Raw genomic sequence first — 13,894 nt, 5'->3', positions numbered from 1 at the left:
TCAATGCATTTATCCTAAAACAGAGAAATCAATCCTCGGAAGTATTTTCTAGCATGTATGCCAAAATGCAATTAAAATAACCCACAGGGAAAGCATTTGACACGCCTAACAACTGAACTTCACTTGAGACTGCCTTGAAGCTATGTACAGAAGGAAAGGACTAGACATCGTGGTGCTTGCACAACCAATGCACACGTGCCATGTGTGTGGCAGGATCATCAATTTTCTGAAACATGGGCACCTACGCAAACATTTACGAAGCTATCTTAATTATTTTAGTTAAATGTCCAAGATACTGCAAACAGTGACACTTTTGCAGCATAGCTAACATTTAGTAGTTTCATCCGCTCTAACTTGGCAAATGTTAATTGGGACACCCGATATGACAAATATGCATCTACAGAAATGAAGTCATAAGGTCTGATATTGATTACAATAGTCCAAACAACCTGTTTATTTAATAAAGTGCACTTTAATAAAAAGATTAATTGCAGGGTGCAAACAGTTCTACATGAGGTCTGATGACTCCCCAAGCTCCAACAAAACCACTTCATTTCCACCTTCGGCACCTTGGCTGCTGACCACCTGGATTTCTTGCCCAACTGCCTGGATGTACTGCCCTTTGACAAGCTGCATGCCTTTCTGAGAAATAAGCTCCATCGCACGCTCACCAGAAACAATCTGGATCCCATCTTCACCAATTACCTCGATTCCATCTTCATCGACAATATGCATACTTTCTTCTACGACCTCCATTCCATCCTCTCCAACAACATGAATGGCCTCTTCTCCAACGATCATGCTCTCATCCATCATCTCTACAGGTTCAGTGTCACCAGCACCAACCATTTCGAGGTTGTGCTGCTCTTTGACCACAATTGCATTGTGAACAATTCTCAGATGCTTCTTCAGCTCAAAGATAGATACACAGCCCTTGCTGCAAAACGGGCAGTTTGTTTTGAACCTGCGCGTGTGCATGACAACCTGGTGAGTACGACACCCTACGTACGACTGGAAACAGCGATCACAGTGCTTGCACTTGTACTTCTCGTTTGTGTGCTTCCGAAGGTGCTGTGAGAGGGCCAGCTTGGAGCCTAGCTTGCGCTGGCAGTAGCTGCACTGGAGTGACTCGCCCTCAGTGGATGGGTGGTGGAAGGCCATGTGGGCTTGCTGGCTGCTCAAGTATTTGAACCGGATTCCACAAATGTCGCAGCCAAGGGGCCAGTGATCCATGCGCGAGTTGCCAACATGGCGAGGACGCTTGGCATGGTGGTGCTGCTGTTTGTGAAAGGTCAAACCCTGGGGTGCACTAAAGCGTTTGCCACAGTCAGTGCATTCATACGGTGTCTTGCCTGAATGGCGTAGTTGGTGGTTTTCCAGGTAACCCTGTGTCTCAAATAGCTGGCCACAGACTTGACATGTGAAGCCCCAGTTTTCTTGGTGAGCAGACAGGTGCTTCTCAAACCGCTCCTTGATGAAGAAAATACGGGAGCACAGGTGGCACTGCAGCTTCTGGTGCAGGTGACGCCTTGCATGGTGGGCTGTTAACTCAAAGCGGAACACGAAGCCACGATTGCAGATTTCACATGTGAATGGGTAGGTGCCTGTGTGGCTGTATACATGGCGACGGATGGTGCGTTCACTGTATGAAGTGAAACCACATTCTTCACACTGGAAGTTATGGATAAGTCCCAATCCGGCCACTTGCTCTTCTGTAAGTTTTGACCGATGGCTCATAACAAGGTGCTGTTGCAGGTGGCGCTCAAAGTAGAAGCGCTTGGAACAGTGGGTGCAAGCAAAAGGCAGCAGTCGAGCATGCACAGCCTCCTCGTGGCGTTTAAGGAATTGCTTGGCTGTGAAGATCTTGGGACACTGAGTGCAAGGGAAGCGACGACGCTCAACCTGTGTGTTGTGCTTACGGGTGTGAATGTACAAGCTTGCCTTGCCCCGAAATCGAGACGGGCATATTTCGCACGCATAGGGCTTGACATTGGGATCACGGTGGTGTTGCTGTAAGTGACGAACCAAGGCTTTTCGGTGAGTGAGCACCTCACTGCACAGATTACAGTGGTAGTCTTTGAATCCTGGTGAAGCCTGGCTGGGAGTTACTTTTACGACGTGGCTGCTGTTGTGTGCCCCATATTCCTCCTCATTAGAAAACACAAGGGTGCAACGTTTGCAGGCATACACACCTTCAGCGGGGTGTTCATCACTGATATGGTTGCACACTTCTCGGAAACTCATGCCTGTACACTTGTCACAGAGTGTGCAGCGGAACTTCCCTTCATCAGGGCCAGTTTCAGGGTCTTTTTCAACTCCATTAAATGGACTAATGTCAATAGGATACATGTCAAGCTTTTCAGCATGATGCTTAGATACATGCTGTCGGTAGAAGTGGCCGGTTAAATACACCTCAGAACAGAACTCACAGAAGAAGATTTCCTCTTCTGTAGAAGCAGAGTATGAGCGCTTCTCTGGGCAGGAGAGTTCCTCTCTGACTTCCTTAGAATTAACTGCACTTCGAGCTTGTGGCCTGTTCTCCGTTTTCGTTACAAGTTCCTGATGTGCACGCAGTTTCCCCACATGTGGTTTGGCTTTATGGCCAAGGAGCTCCCTCTTAGTAATAAAGCCCTTCTTGCACTCTGCACAACGAAAAGGAAGCCTGCTGCGAGGCAAGTGTGACCACATATGGCGTACCAGGCTGAATTTGCTGGGGAACTTCTTACTGCAATGCTTGCAGTCCTCCAGTAGGCCATGTTCCAATGCTCGATGCTTCTGCAGCTCTGACTTGAAATGAAATGCCACAGGGCACCGATCGCAACGAAATACGCAAACCTCATCACCGTCGGAGGCTGTACTTTCGGCAGCACCATCGCCGACGTCGTCGAAAGGTGAACCTGGTCGTGACCCAACTGACCCATCGCTGTCGCTGTGATCCTCAACACCACCGTTTGCCTCTGCTGTTTTCGGCACAATAGCTTGGAGAGCCGCGGATTTCAATGTCGCAGAGACCGCCGCCACAGACGTTACGACCGCAGGCTCAGCACACGCTGGCCCGTCCCTTGCAGCATTTGTTGTTGCATCCTTAGCGGTATCGTCTGTGCCGTCTACTTCCTCATCATTTTCTTCTTCGTCGTCCAAGTCGATGGTCATGGGGAACTGAGGATCTGGTGACGCTTGTTTCTGCTGCTGTGACGGCTGTGGCAGTGGGGGCTTTTTGAGAAGGCTCACAGTCTTGTTTGGTTTTGGGACCTGTGGCGGTTCAGCGCCTTCCTTAACGAGCGAGATACGGATAAAGCATTGTGGGCTGCCGTCTACGAGTGGAGATGAGACGCGGAACTTCTGGCTCACCATACGGGCAAACTCTTCAGTGAACTTGGTTGTCTTGACAGGCTGTCCTTTCTGGAAGGCACCAAACACGAGGGACACTGAACCGCCCTTGGGCACGCCCTGAGGAAACACGAGCTCTGCCGTGAACGGGTCGATGTCGAAGTTGAGATAGATGAAAGTCCGCTGCTCATTACTCGCCATCGTAACGCGCGCGCGGGAGGCAAGCGCGCCTCGCGCAACTTCGCAGCAGACGGAGAAGCACGAAAGATAGCGACCTTACTTCAAATGTCCTCGCACAAACCGCAGAAAAACGGTCCATTGTCGCATTTGTTTAAGACGCACATTTCTGGGGCAGCGTTTCTGAGCGCGTCAAATCAGCGTAGTCTGCAAGGTGACAGAAACCACAGCAACTTTGAAGAACCACGCGCCGCACGGATTCATCAAACAAAGAAACGCAGTGCAAAATACTGGATATATGAATGCCACTAGAATGTCCCCATCCAGCGCCTCCTCTCATAAACATTCATTTCGCAATATTATTGCATCAACCATTGTGCTTATTTCTCTTGGCGTTTTTAAGTACTGGATTGGATTGACTTCAACTACATTTGTTCAATAAAAGCGCAATCAAATTTTGCTTATGTTGTTTATAAGTATTAGCCTCTTTGAAACAACTGCATTTTTAAGTGCTTTAAAGCGCAAAATTGTTTATTAGGAGCTCTGGATAGTACTGAAGGAATCCTTGATGGAGGTGTGGCCAAGGTGTGGCCTGTTGTGCCGATAGTCAAGCAATCGACACTGCATCACGATCGAGCGTACTAGCGCAAGTTGTAGGAGAGTGGGACATGCCGTCGTAACTGTGGAGTGTTGTGAAAGTGATTTATGAAGTTGTCGGAGCCACAGGGGATTTGGACAAGAAGCGCCTTCAGTACACATGTTCCAAGAATGACCATGTGGAAGCTAGTTCTGTACCTGTTTTACACAGTAGCGCTAATTTTATTGGCAGTGCAGCCGTGCCAGTCACAGGTTAGTTGGTGCCCGTAACTAGTTTTCTGTTTCACCACTTTTCGACTGCTGCTGTTTCTCTGCTTTTACTAGCACGCCAGCGAGTCCGTTGATGCAAAGATCTCCGAGTTCTTCAGATCTGGCCACACTAACAACTGGGCTGTTCTCGTGTGCACATCGAGATTTTGGTTCAACTACCGGCACGTCGCGAACGTGCTTTCCATCTACCGAAGTGTGAAGCGTTTCGGCATTCCCGACAGGTAGGACATTTCAAGTGTTCGTGAGAAAATTTGAAAGCGACGGTTACGCCACTTATTAATTACTCTGTGATTTCACCACTCATTTAGCCAGATAATTTTGATGATCGCCGATGACATGCCTTGCAACCTTCGCAATCCGAAACCGGCCACCGTGTTCAATAATGCTCACCACCACATCAACGTGTACGGCGACAATGTGGAAGTCGATTACAGAGGGTATGAGGTAAGGGTGTCCCCTCCTCCCATCCTTCATGGCCTTTGTGGCTACCTCAAGTTTTATGCACATAGCACTGTGGGTAACCCTGCAGGATAGAACACACGGCGCGGTAAGGCTTTGACTGGTGTTGCAGAAGTCGCGGGGTACCGCAAAACTTAGCGTCAGAAGTTGGTGGGTGGCTGGGCGTGATTGTTTCTTCAATGATTATTTTTATTCTTATTTTTTTTTACTCATTGTATCAACGTGTCATTATTTCGTATTATCGGCGGCGCCTCCAGGACACTAAAGGCGGTAACGGGGACACCAAAGCTATAGAACCTGGGTTGGTCCATGGGTTGGGAGCTCGCCAAGGTCTGTGCGTGCCAGAGGTGTATACGATTCTATGCGAACACCCCCTGGCACGCTCCAGCCTTGGCGGTCCCAACCAACAGGCCATACTGCTTCCAGCTTTAAACCACCCGCTGCACTTTGGGTGCCCTGGTGAACCTGCGCCACCTGCTTTATTATAATCTCAGGTGCTCTCCTGAGGCCTCCGTTTGCCGTATGTGCCCTCCTCAAGCAGTACTCGTAAAAAATTCAATCTATCGCTTCGCTATGAAAAAAAGCACGCTGTGACTCCTGCAACACCAGTCAGAACCTTGCCCACGGCGCTACCTACCCTACAAGTAGCAATTTATTGCACGTTATAGATATGTGCCCACAACTGCAAAAAAGTTTAGGTGCATGAGATTCGAGAAAAAGCAGAATTTATTCACAGCCAATGCATCCACCCTCAATTCGAAAGGTGCAATGGACACTTCCTTGAACGGCCACCACATTGTTCACCACCTTAACTTCACACTGTATGGCAAGATCACAAGAAAATTTAACTTTAATTTTTTTGCATATACCTTTGCAGAACCCTTGTGGTCGGTTGTGCATAACATTTATATAGCACAGTACAACACGAACAAAAAACGGGCCTCTGGGAAGAAACATTCATTTCTATCTTTTTTTGACAGACAGATGAGCTGCTCATGTAGCATTGCATCTGCTAGTCAAGTGGTGAGTATTCCTAGCTAGCAATTGTGCATTGACAAACAAAGGCTTACAACTGCAGCTCAAGCAATCCGCTGCACAATGCCGATTTGTTAAAATTCTTATGATGTTCCGATAGCCATTCTTAATGAAGTATTCTTTCCTGCATGATAAAAGAGAAACCACTTCTTCTATGCATTGTGCAAAAAGTTTATGGTGTTTTTATGATGTGCATGTGGCTTCTGCATAACACCATTTATTTTCATGCACAGACTAGACAGTTCTAAAGGACGAGAGGACATGCTATCAATTCCAGCTCATTTGTCAATTAAAAAAAAAAAGTGATTCTTTGGTAAAGGTATGGAACAACAACCACATTTTTGTCTCTTTGCTTGGTACACAGACTCATGACATCTTTTTTTTTTTTTTTCATGCTGCCCACTGCACCCACCACCTTAAATGCAGGAGGCAGCCAATAACCATAAACTGTGCACCTTAATTCTCAAAGCTTCTGTGCACAAGCTGTAGTACAGTTGAACCTGGATATATTGATGCTGAAGGGGATCACAAAAAAGTTTGATATATAGGTAATTCGATATATGAAATAAGGTGCCCTGTGGCAAACCACGGCTTACCGATTGGTGCGTTCAAGGGCCGCTAAGTTACTGCACACAGCTTGGAAGAAAAAAAAAAAAATGGCAAGCACACTTTATTAAGTGTGAAAAATTGCTTATGCTGGCTTGCTTCTTCTGAAAAATGAAGTTGAAGTTGCTTGTTCGATCTTGTCAAGACTATCAAGGTGCGAAAGCCTTCCATATCAACTCAAACCGCACGACGACGTCACGAAAACCGGAAAGAAGGAATGTTGAAGTTCGAAGTAGCACGTGGGCTAGCCGAACAGCTTGACGGGGCTGAACTGACTGCACACAAGAAGCAAAAAGTGCAAAAGAAAAAAAGTTAGTGACGTTTCACTTGAATGCAGGTGACGCACAAGCATGTGGGTCGCTGCGGCGCATCACCTTGTTTCTCTTTCCCCCCTTCGCTCAACGCCACCTAGACTTTCCTCTAGGTGGTGGCGCTTTGCCACGCACTCAGTGCGCTCTTATGTACTATCCTTGGCGCGCGATTCTCTTCTCCACCTCCAGGCGCCAGGAGATCTAAAAGTGCCCAGAGTAGTGCACTTTGAAGTTTTCGGCGTGCCGCTGCGTTCAGTATATCGAATGTGCTGCTGAATGGGCGTTCTATATCCACATGCACAGGCCCTACACATTTGCATGGGATTTTCAAGGGGACTTTATAGCTGTTCGATGTACACAATAATTCGATATATCCGGGTTTGACTGTAGTGATTTGTCTATGCAGTTTTAAAAATGCATGGGAATGATGCTTCACTTCACTAGTTTACAATTAGCTGACTGGGCTTTGTTCCTTCGGGCTTCTAGCATCAACATACATCTGTTTGAAAAATGAGGCTTGAGGTCTAAAATCCCCATGGTTCCATTAATAGGCAGTTCATATGTCAGGATATGAGAATGCATGATTGCCAGTCAGCTGTAGTGTGTGTGCAGGAGTACATTTATCTAGGTCAATTGCTCACAGGGGACCCTGACCATGAAAAGGAAATTTATAGAAGGATAAAGATGGGTTGGAGCACATACTACAGGCATTACCAAATCCCGACTCGAAGCTTACCACTGTCGTTAAAAAAGAAAAGTGTACAATCATTGCGTTCTACTGGTGCTAACATATGGGGCAGAAACTTAAGGTTAACAAAGAAGCTCGATATGAAGTTAAGGGCCGTACAAAGAGCGATGGAATTAAAAATGTTAGGCGTAATATTAAGAGACAGGAAGAGAGCGATGTGGATTGGAGAGCAAACGGGGTTGGTCGGTATTCTAGTTGACATTAAGAGATAAAAAATGGAGCTGGGCAGGCTATGTAATGCGTAGCACTGATAATCGGTAGGCCAATAGAGTTGCAGAATGGTTGCCAAGGGAAGGGAAACGCAGTCGAGGACGGCAGAAGATTAGGTGGGATGATGAAATGAAGAAATTTGTACGCGCAAGACAGGGATAATTGAAAATCACTGGGAGGGGCCTTTGGTGCTGCAGTCAACATAAAGAGGGGCTGATGATGATGTAAGAATAAGAGTCCACAGGCAATTACACAATCCTGAAGAGACATGGCAGAAGCTTGGCATATATTGAGTGTAGTAAAACATAATAATTGCCAACATATCTAACATGATGGCCATGCCTTATTTTACTCGAGTGCACAGAATTCTATCAATTGTACATGATGCAATACCAACTAGCCTATAAATCCTGCCTTTTAAACATTATATTCCGACTTGGATATGATAACTGTGAACGTGAAACCTCTGAACAGTTAAGAAGCAACTTACCAACAAGGTGGAATGAGATATAGCATGGCAATGTACAACACTAACAAGTAGTTCATAGGGAAAGGCACTGCATTGCACCTCGCTTGCATTCCTTACTATCTTTTTTTTCCCTGTCTTTTTGTGTTATGCACAGCTATGGTTTCAAAGTTCTCAGTATCAGTTTTCCTGAGTGTCACCACTGTCAAAAAAGAAAAATCTGGACACTGTCATCACCAGTCAGCCTGTGCACATTCCTTTCTTCTCTGCCTTGCAGGTCACAGTGGAGAACTTCATCCGTATCCTGACAGGGCGCCTGCCTGCCAACACTCCACGCTCGAAGCGACTTTTAACGGATGAGTACAGCAACATTCTCATTTACATGACAGGTATGTAAAGACTGCTGCTGCAGCTAATGAATAAGGAGAAGCATTTATAAATGGTATTTCATGTGTGACAACAAGGCTTTAACTGGAGCATTACTCTATGTACTGTTTTATAGAATGAGTCAAGTGCCTATCACATTGCTTCATTTCTTGCTATCCTCATCTCTGTTCGCACTGTGTTTCTCAAGATTTATTGACTGTTTTGGTGAATAATGACACAGCAGGACAGACAAGTTGATGAATTGAGTCTAATTTTCTTCATTTCGATGTATGTTTTGGAGCACCCAAGTCCAGAAGATAACCCAAAAGCATACAGCGCTGCATCTCTTATGACTGGCATTTCACAGTGAGGAAACTGAATTTTTAATGGGGATAGAGATTGACATATTCATGAACGTGGTCCCTCCCTACAGACAGATGGACATCCCGTCTGTCTGCAGGGAGGGATCTTTTCTAATAAGCAGACAGATGTCCCGTCTGCCTGCGTATCATCAGAAATGCTGCTGGGAAAAGAAATCCTTCTGTTCTAGAGTGATTCGAATTTGCGACATTCTGTTTGTGAACTGGATGCTCTACCCAGTGCACCGAGGCAATTTTATTGGAGTGGAGGAATAATGGGGAGCGTGTTATAGAGCTTGACATTCGTGCAGCGAGGCAATTAGGTGTGCCACTTTACACATGCTTCGTTCAGATGACTTGAGTATGGCATATAAAGTGTTGGAACTTCATGTGTAGCATTGAAAATGAAGACTGCTATTGTAATGAATAATAAACATGAACTCTTGTTGGAGGGAATGTCAGAGAATGAGCAGCTTCTATATATCGTAATATGGCATTTATTATATGAAACGTGGTTTCCTGTTGGCTACCACCATGACATTTCATTTGCTGTGAAAAGGGAACAGTGTCATATTTTTATTGTTGTTTTGTCTCATTGTTAGCCTAATTTTGTGACAAGTTCTCCCTAATCTTTTCTTTATTTTGTTGCAGATCTACTACTTCTAAATTATCACAATTAAATCTACATAGCAACATTGTGATGTTGCAACTCATTTACTAATTTGCAAGCTCACATTAATTCAACTAATGGCAGCACCGGTCATTGTTCAAATGAAGACGATGTTATGAACCGTGCGTGCTAGCATTTGGCTGTGGCATATGGTTTTATTTTCATCTCATAAAATGCACAAGCTTGCACATAGGCTGTAATTAATAAATTGGATTGGCAAGTGGCCTTGTGGGAAAGCTAGCTTTGCAGTTAAGAAAAAAGGTTTATTGCTTGTTGTGCACTGACTATTCATAGGGAATTTTATGCTTAGATTTTCATCACCTTTGCGAAGTTCGTTAACATATTGCGACTCTGGGATTCTGCAATGGGGAGCTGGACTAGCATTGATTGCCTTCCCTGGTGGAAGGGGAGGGATGCATACATCCACATTGATGCTTACACAGAGTATGGAAGCAAGTCGAGCTCCAGTATGCTTGTTCCGTGCTTTAACCATTCCTTACTTTGATACTTCAGGTCATGGTGGGGATGGATTCCTCAAGTTCCAAGATTCTGAAGAAGTCACCAATGTTGAGCTGGCTGATGCATTTGAGCAGATGTGGCAGAAACGGAGGTAGGTTATTATTGCATGAGTATGAGCATTAAAGTTTTCAACTTGTAAACTTGCTGCTGAAAATAGAAATATCCGCAGTAGTGTTATAAGGAAGTTTCACAAGATGACATGAGTGCCGTAGTTGTATGCAATTCATAGCTTCCACAGCGGCATTCGAGATAGCTAAATATGAGTAGACTAGATTAACCAGCTGCATTGCACTGTTCTAATAGTACACTTGCATGGTGGCCATGATATCTGCATACTTGCATATTTCACACGTTGCGTGCTTGCAGGTGTGAAGTTGGTTAGCAATAGACAGTTTTAGTTTAGCGTAATAGCGGGCTTAGTGTAATAGCGAAATTAAAATGCACATCCACTCATAGAGTTTAGCGTACGTACGCTATTCCTCAGATTTAACATTATCGTCTTTGCGTTGTTTACATAGTTTAGGTAAAACATGGCGGTGGTTCGAACCGCCTGCTTCGAACTGAATTAGATGTTGCTTTTCTAGAATATACTTCGTTCGTAGCAAATGACTGTGTAAATGGCTTTCGCTTAGTCTCGGGCCGGTTCGATGACAGAGTATTATGAATAACTTTGCGGAATTTTTGAAATTGCTTCTCATTTCATATGCATTGAGGCCTAACGAGAGAAATGATTTTATTGGCATTCCCATTGAAATGGGGCGGGGACAAATAGTAACCTTAGCCTGCTTGAGTTAATCATATATGCTATACATGCTTCTCAGTTTAACATTTTAAAGAAGATAGTCTTTCTTGGGCTACCTAAACTCGAAAAACTTTGTCTGTCTGTCTGTCTGTCTGTCTGTCTGTCTGTCTGTCTGTCTGTCTGTCTGTCTGTTTGTCACTCGATTTAACCGCCCGGCCATAACCGATTCAACTGCTTGGCCAAAGCCAACCAAGCTACTAGCACTGGTGGCACGGGGTCATACACGTCAACATTATACAGCGCAAAGGAAATCTCAGGCCTATTTGAGGCAAAATATATGTATGTAACCATGATCCGCAGCGTTCATTTAATTAAGAGTACACATTGGACTGGTTTTTACGTTAGTAAATCAGTGATTCCACTCCTGCGCCAAATGGGATTTACTGCGCCATCCTGATAAAATCGACGAAAATTGATCCTAACTGCGCCAAACCGTCTCAGATTTAACGGTATCTATCGCCGACAATTGCACCACCTGGAAATTAAAACGTGCAACGTGGTGATAAGCAAGCCTTAGTTGCAACCTTGGTTGCAAACAGGAGACGAAACAGCACTAGCGCGTGCATCCCGATTAAGCCACGGCGCCGACACGCCGTCTGCCTTGCAAGGTGGCTCGACGGCAAAGTTCGGTTTCTGCTGAGGCTCGTGGCTTCAAGGTCAATTGGCGATTCATCGGCAGATGTTATCTACTCCGGAAACAGAGATAGTACAGTAGAACCCCGCTGATACATTTTTCACGGGACCATACAAAAAAAAAAAGAAAAAAAAACGTAAGACCCGGGAAACGCAAGAGCTGAGAAACAGGAAAAATTGAGAAATGATAGTAGTGTTCAACTGCACACAATATTATTTTAATTCTTATGTGTGAAAAAATGTCGTAGTTTCGCCCGAAAGCTGAAGCATCGATTGCGATTGCAAATTAGTAGACAGCTATACAAAGCAAGTATATACTGCATACCGTGCGCCGCTGTGCAGTATGCAGTTGACGCCAGAGTACAACCAGGTACAACGCCGCCCGCTATCCCTCCCTCCCCCTCGCTACCTCGCCGGTGCCCTGAGCGTGAGGGAGGAAGGCGTGCTTCCTCCCCGCTTTTATTGCGATAGCAATTATATGGACACTTCAACCGGATTTCTGCCGTGCGAAAGCGCGCGCCCCCCTATCACGGAGGGCAAACGCACGGCGGAAAGCAAACGCGACCGTCGCGCGAAAGGCCGTGGGGGTATGGGAGGGAGGGAGGCGGAGCGTCGCTGTGCTCCGGCACCAAAGGCGTATCTTGCCACTCAATCTCCCACGCGAAAGGAAAAAAACGGGAAGAGGGGGGCAGCTTCTCCTCTGCCTACAACTTCTCCGCTGCCCTTTGCCCGGCGGTGCCGGTCGCCCGCACCGTCTCTTATCTCCACACGGCTCTGACCTTTGTATGCGCTGTGCATTCGCCGCTCAGTTTCTGTTGAAGTGATAGACCACGCGAAACTGCGCTTGCTGCCAGCGTTTTGACAGTCGTTGGCTGCGGTCATTCAGTGTGATCTATTCATGTTTGTTTGTGCGCGCTGACACCACGACTGTTAATTCAGTTAGTAAGCCAATGTGTCCAAGTTTATGCAGCTGATAAAACTACTATCCCTACTCCGAATAGCTCTCTATTAATTTGCTATCGCAATCGATGCTTCGCCTTTCGGGCGAAACTGGGACATTTTTTTCTGTCTTGGATGCGCGAGATTTAGCCGCGGTCATTGGCTCCCCTAGCATGCTTTCACTCGCACATACAGCATACGGCACGCGGCGACGGCGTTATCGCCCTTGGACTTTATACGGAACATCTATGTGCCATAACCAATACGGATCTCAAAGGCCATGCTTTTGCTGGTGTAAACCGAAAATACACCATAGTGTCGCCCCCGGCACTTTGGGCGGCCGATCGTATCGTCAAGCCACCAAGCCAAGCGACATGAAAAGTCAAAATGGCTGCTTGGGCTGGTGCGGGGTGGCAGTTCGCAATGCATGTTGCGGGAACAGTCCCACAGTTGTGACGCAAGAGCGTGGTTAGCAATGCATTGGGTCCTATGGGAGCTATGCAGCGACCGGCCGAACGGGACGTAACAGCCGGGAAAACGCAGCACCCGCGAACGTAACTGCGGGGTTCTACTATAGCTTGTTCGAAGCACAGCATGAGATGTATTATAATAACTGCATGCCGCCAATGTGTCCATCATTTCTGTTTCTGGATATTGGGGGCTTGGACTTACGGAGTCGCCATCTGTCAGAATCGCCTCGCTTGCGTAGTATGAAGGATAATGCGGCGCACTCCTCGTAAGTTTGGCTGTCGGCGCGCAATAAAAAAAACCACGCGGGAGCCCTCCTGGCCATTCCTGAAAGTACTCTCCAAACGAGGGACGTTTCTTACTTTCAAAATAATAATCGTGGGCAAACACAAAGCGCACAATAGTTTACAGGCGCTATCTCTTTACTGAATACGTACAGGGAACGCCCATTGCGCGCGGTCGCCGTGATGGAGTCCGCCGAACCAGTTTCTTGCGTGAAAGGTTGGCACTCGCTGAGAGTAGACTATGTGAAATATGACCTTATAGTGTGCTGGCTGTATAACCAAATGGGGCATAACAGAATGAAGCCTCAATGCAGTGATCGCACTGGTTCACAGCGACTGACTGCGCTTCTGCATGCATGTCCGCGCACAATGTTTCACTTTCGTTGCCGAGCGCGTTTTCGCACCGTGCCGTGAGCTTTAGACCGCAGCATACGAACATTTGACAGTTCACACGCAATCATTGTGGCGGGGACGCTATCAGAGCTGTTCCAAAATAATTTTGTTATAGGGACTTCAACGACATACAGCGACTCGAGATGTGCCATCGCAACCATGCAATTTTGTTTTTCTTTTATTCTAAATTCTTGGACAATTTCTTAAGTTGCGTCTCACTGTATGTTTATCGTTCTTCTCAGCAAGAAATTT

At 46.1% G+C, this 13,894-nt stretch overlaps 2 protein-coding genes across 2 annotated transcripts in view; one reads left to right on the top strand and one right to left on the bottom strand.

Moving 5' to 3' along the window:
* Positions 1–452: 452 nt before the first annotated feature.
* On the bottom strand, positions 453–3,917 carry LOC119436887 (zinc finger protein 26). Its single transcript, XM_049660068.1, has one exon. It carries the CDS (start codon positions 3,529–3,531, stop codon positions 508–510), a length of 3,024 nt encoding a protein of 1,007 aa, XP_049516025.1. The 5' UTR covers positions 3,532–3,917; the 3' UTR covers positions 453–507.
* A 217-nt stretch (positions 3,918–4,134) lies between these two features.
* LOC119436888 (GPI-anchor transamidase) overlaps positions 4,135–13,894 on the top strand; it is a 31,611-nt gene continuing 21,851 nt past the window's right edge. The window contains exons 1-5 of the mRNA XM_037703917.2: positions 4,135–4,356; positions 4,429–4,595; positions 4,683–4,818; positions 8,487–8,598; positions 10,118–10,214. Coding sequence (XP_037559845.1) covers positions 4,213–4,356; positions 4,429–4,595; positions 4,683–4,818; positions 8,487–8,598; positions 10,118–10,214 — 656 coding nt within the window. The 5' untranslated portion in view covers positions 4,135–4,212. The remainder of the gene's footprint in view (positions 4,357–4,428; positions 4,596–4,682; positions 4,819–8,486; positions 8,599–10,117; positions 10,215–13,894) is intronic.

Source organism: Dermacentor silvarum, chromosome 1 (genome assembly GCF_013339745.2).
Source record: "Dermacentor silvarum isolate Dsil-2018 chromosome 1, BIME_Dsil_1.4, whole genome shotgun sequence".
In the NCBI taxonomy this organism is placed as follows: domain Eukaryota; kingdom Metazoa; phylum Arthropoda; class Arachnida; order Ixodida; family Ixodidae; genus Dermacentor; species Dermacentor silvarum.
Note: the sequence above shows the minus strand (reverse complement) of the source record. Positions and strands in the feature narration are given on the sequence as shown.

What these genes read in the sequence shown, in the direction of transcription:
- LOC119436887 (XM_049660068.1), bottom strand. Translation starts at nt 3,531, where the DNA reads ATGGCGAGTAATGAGCAGCGGACTTTCATCTATCTCAACTTCGACATC.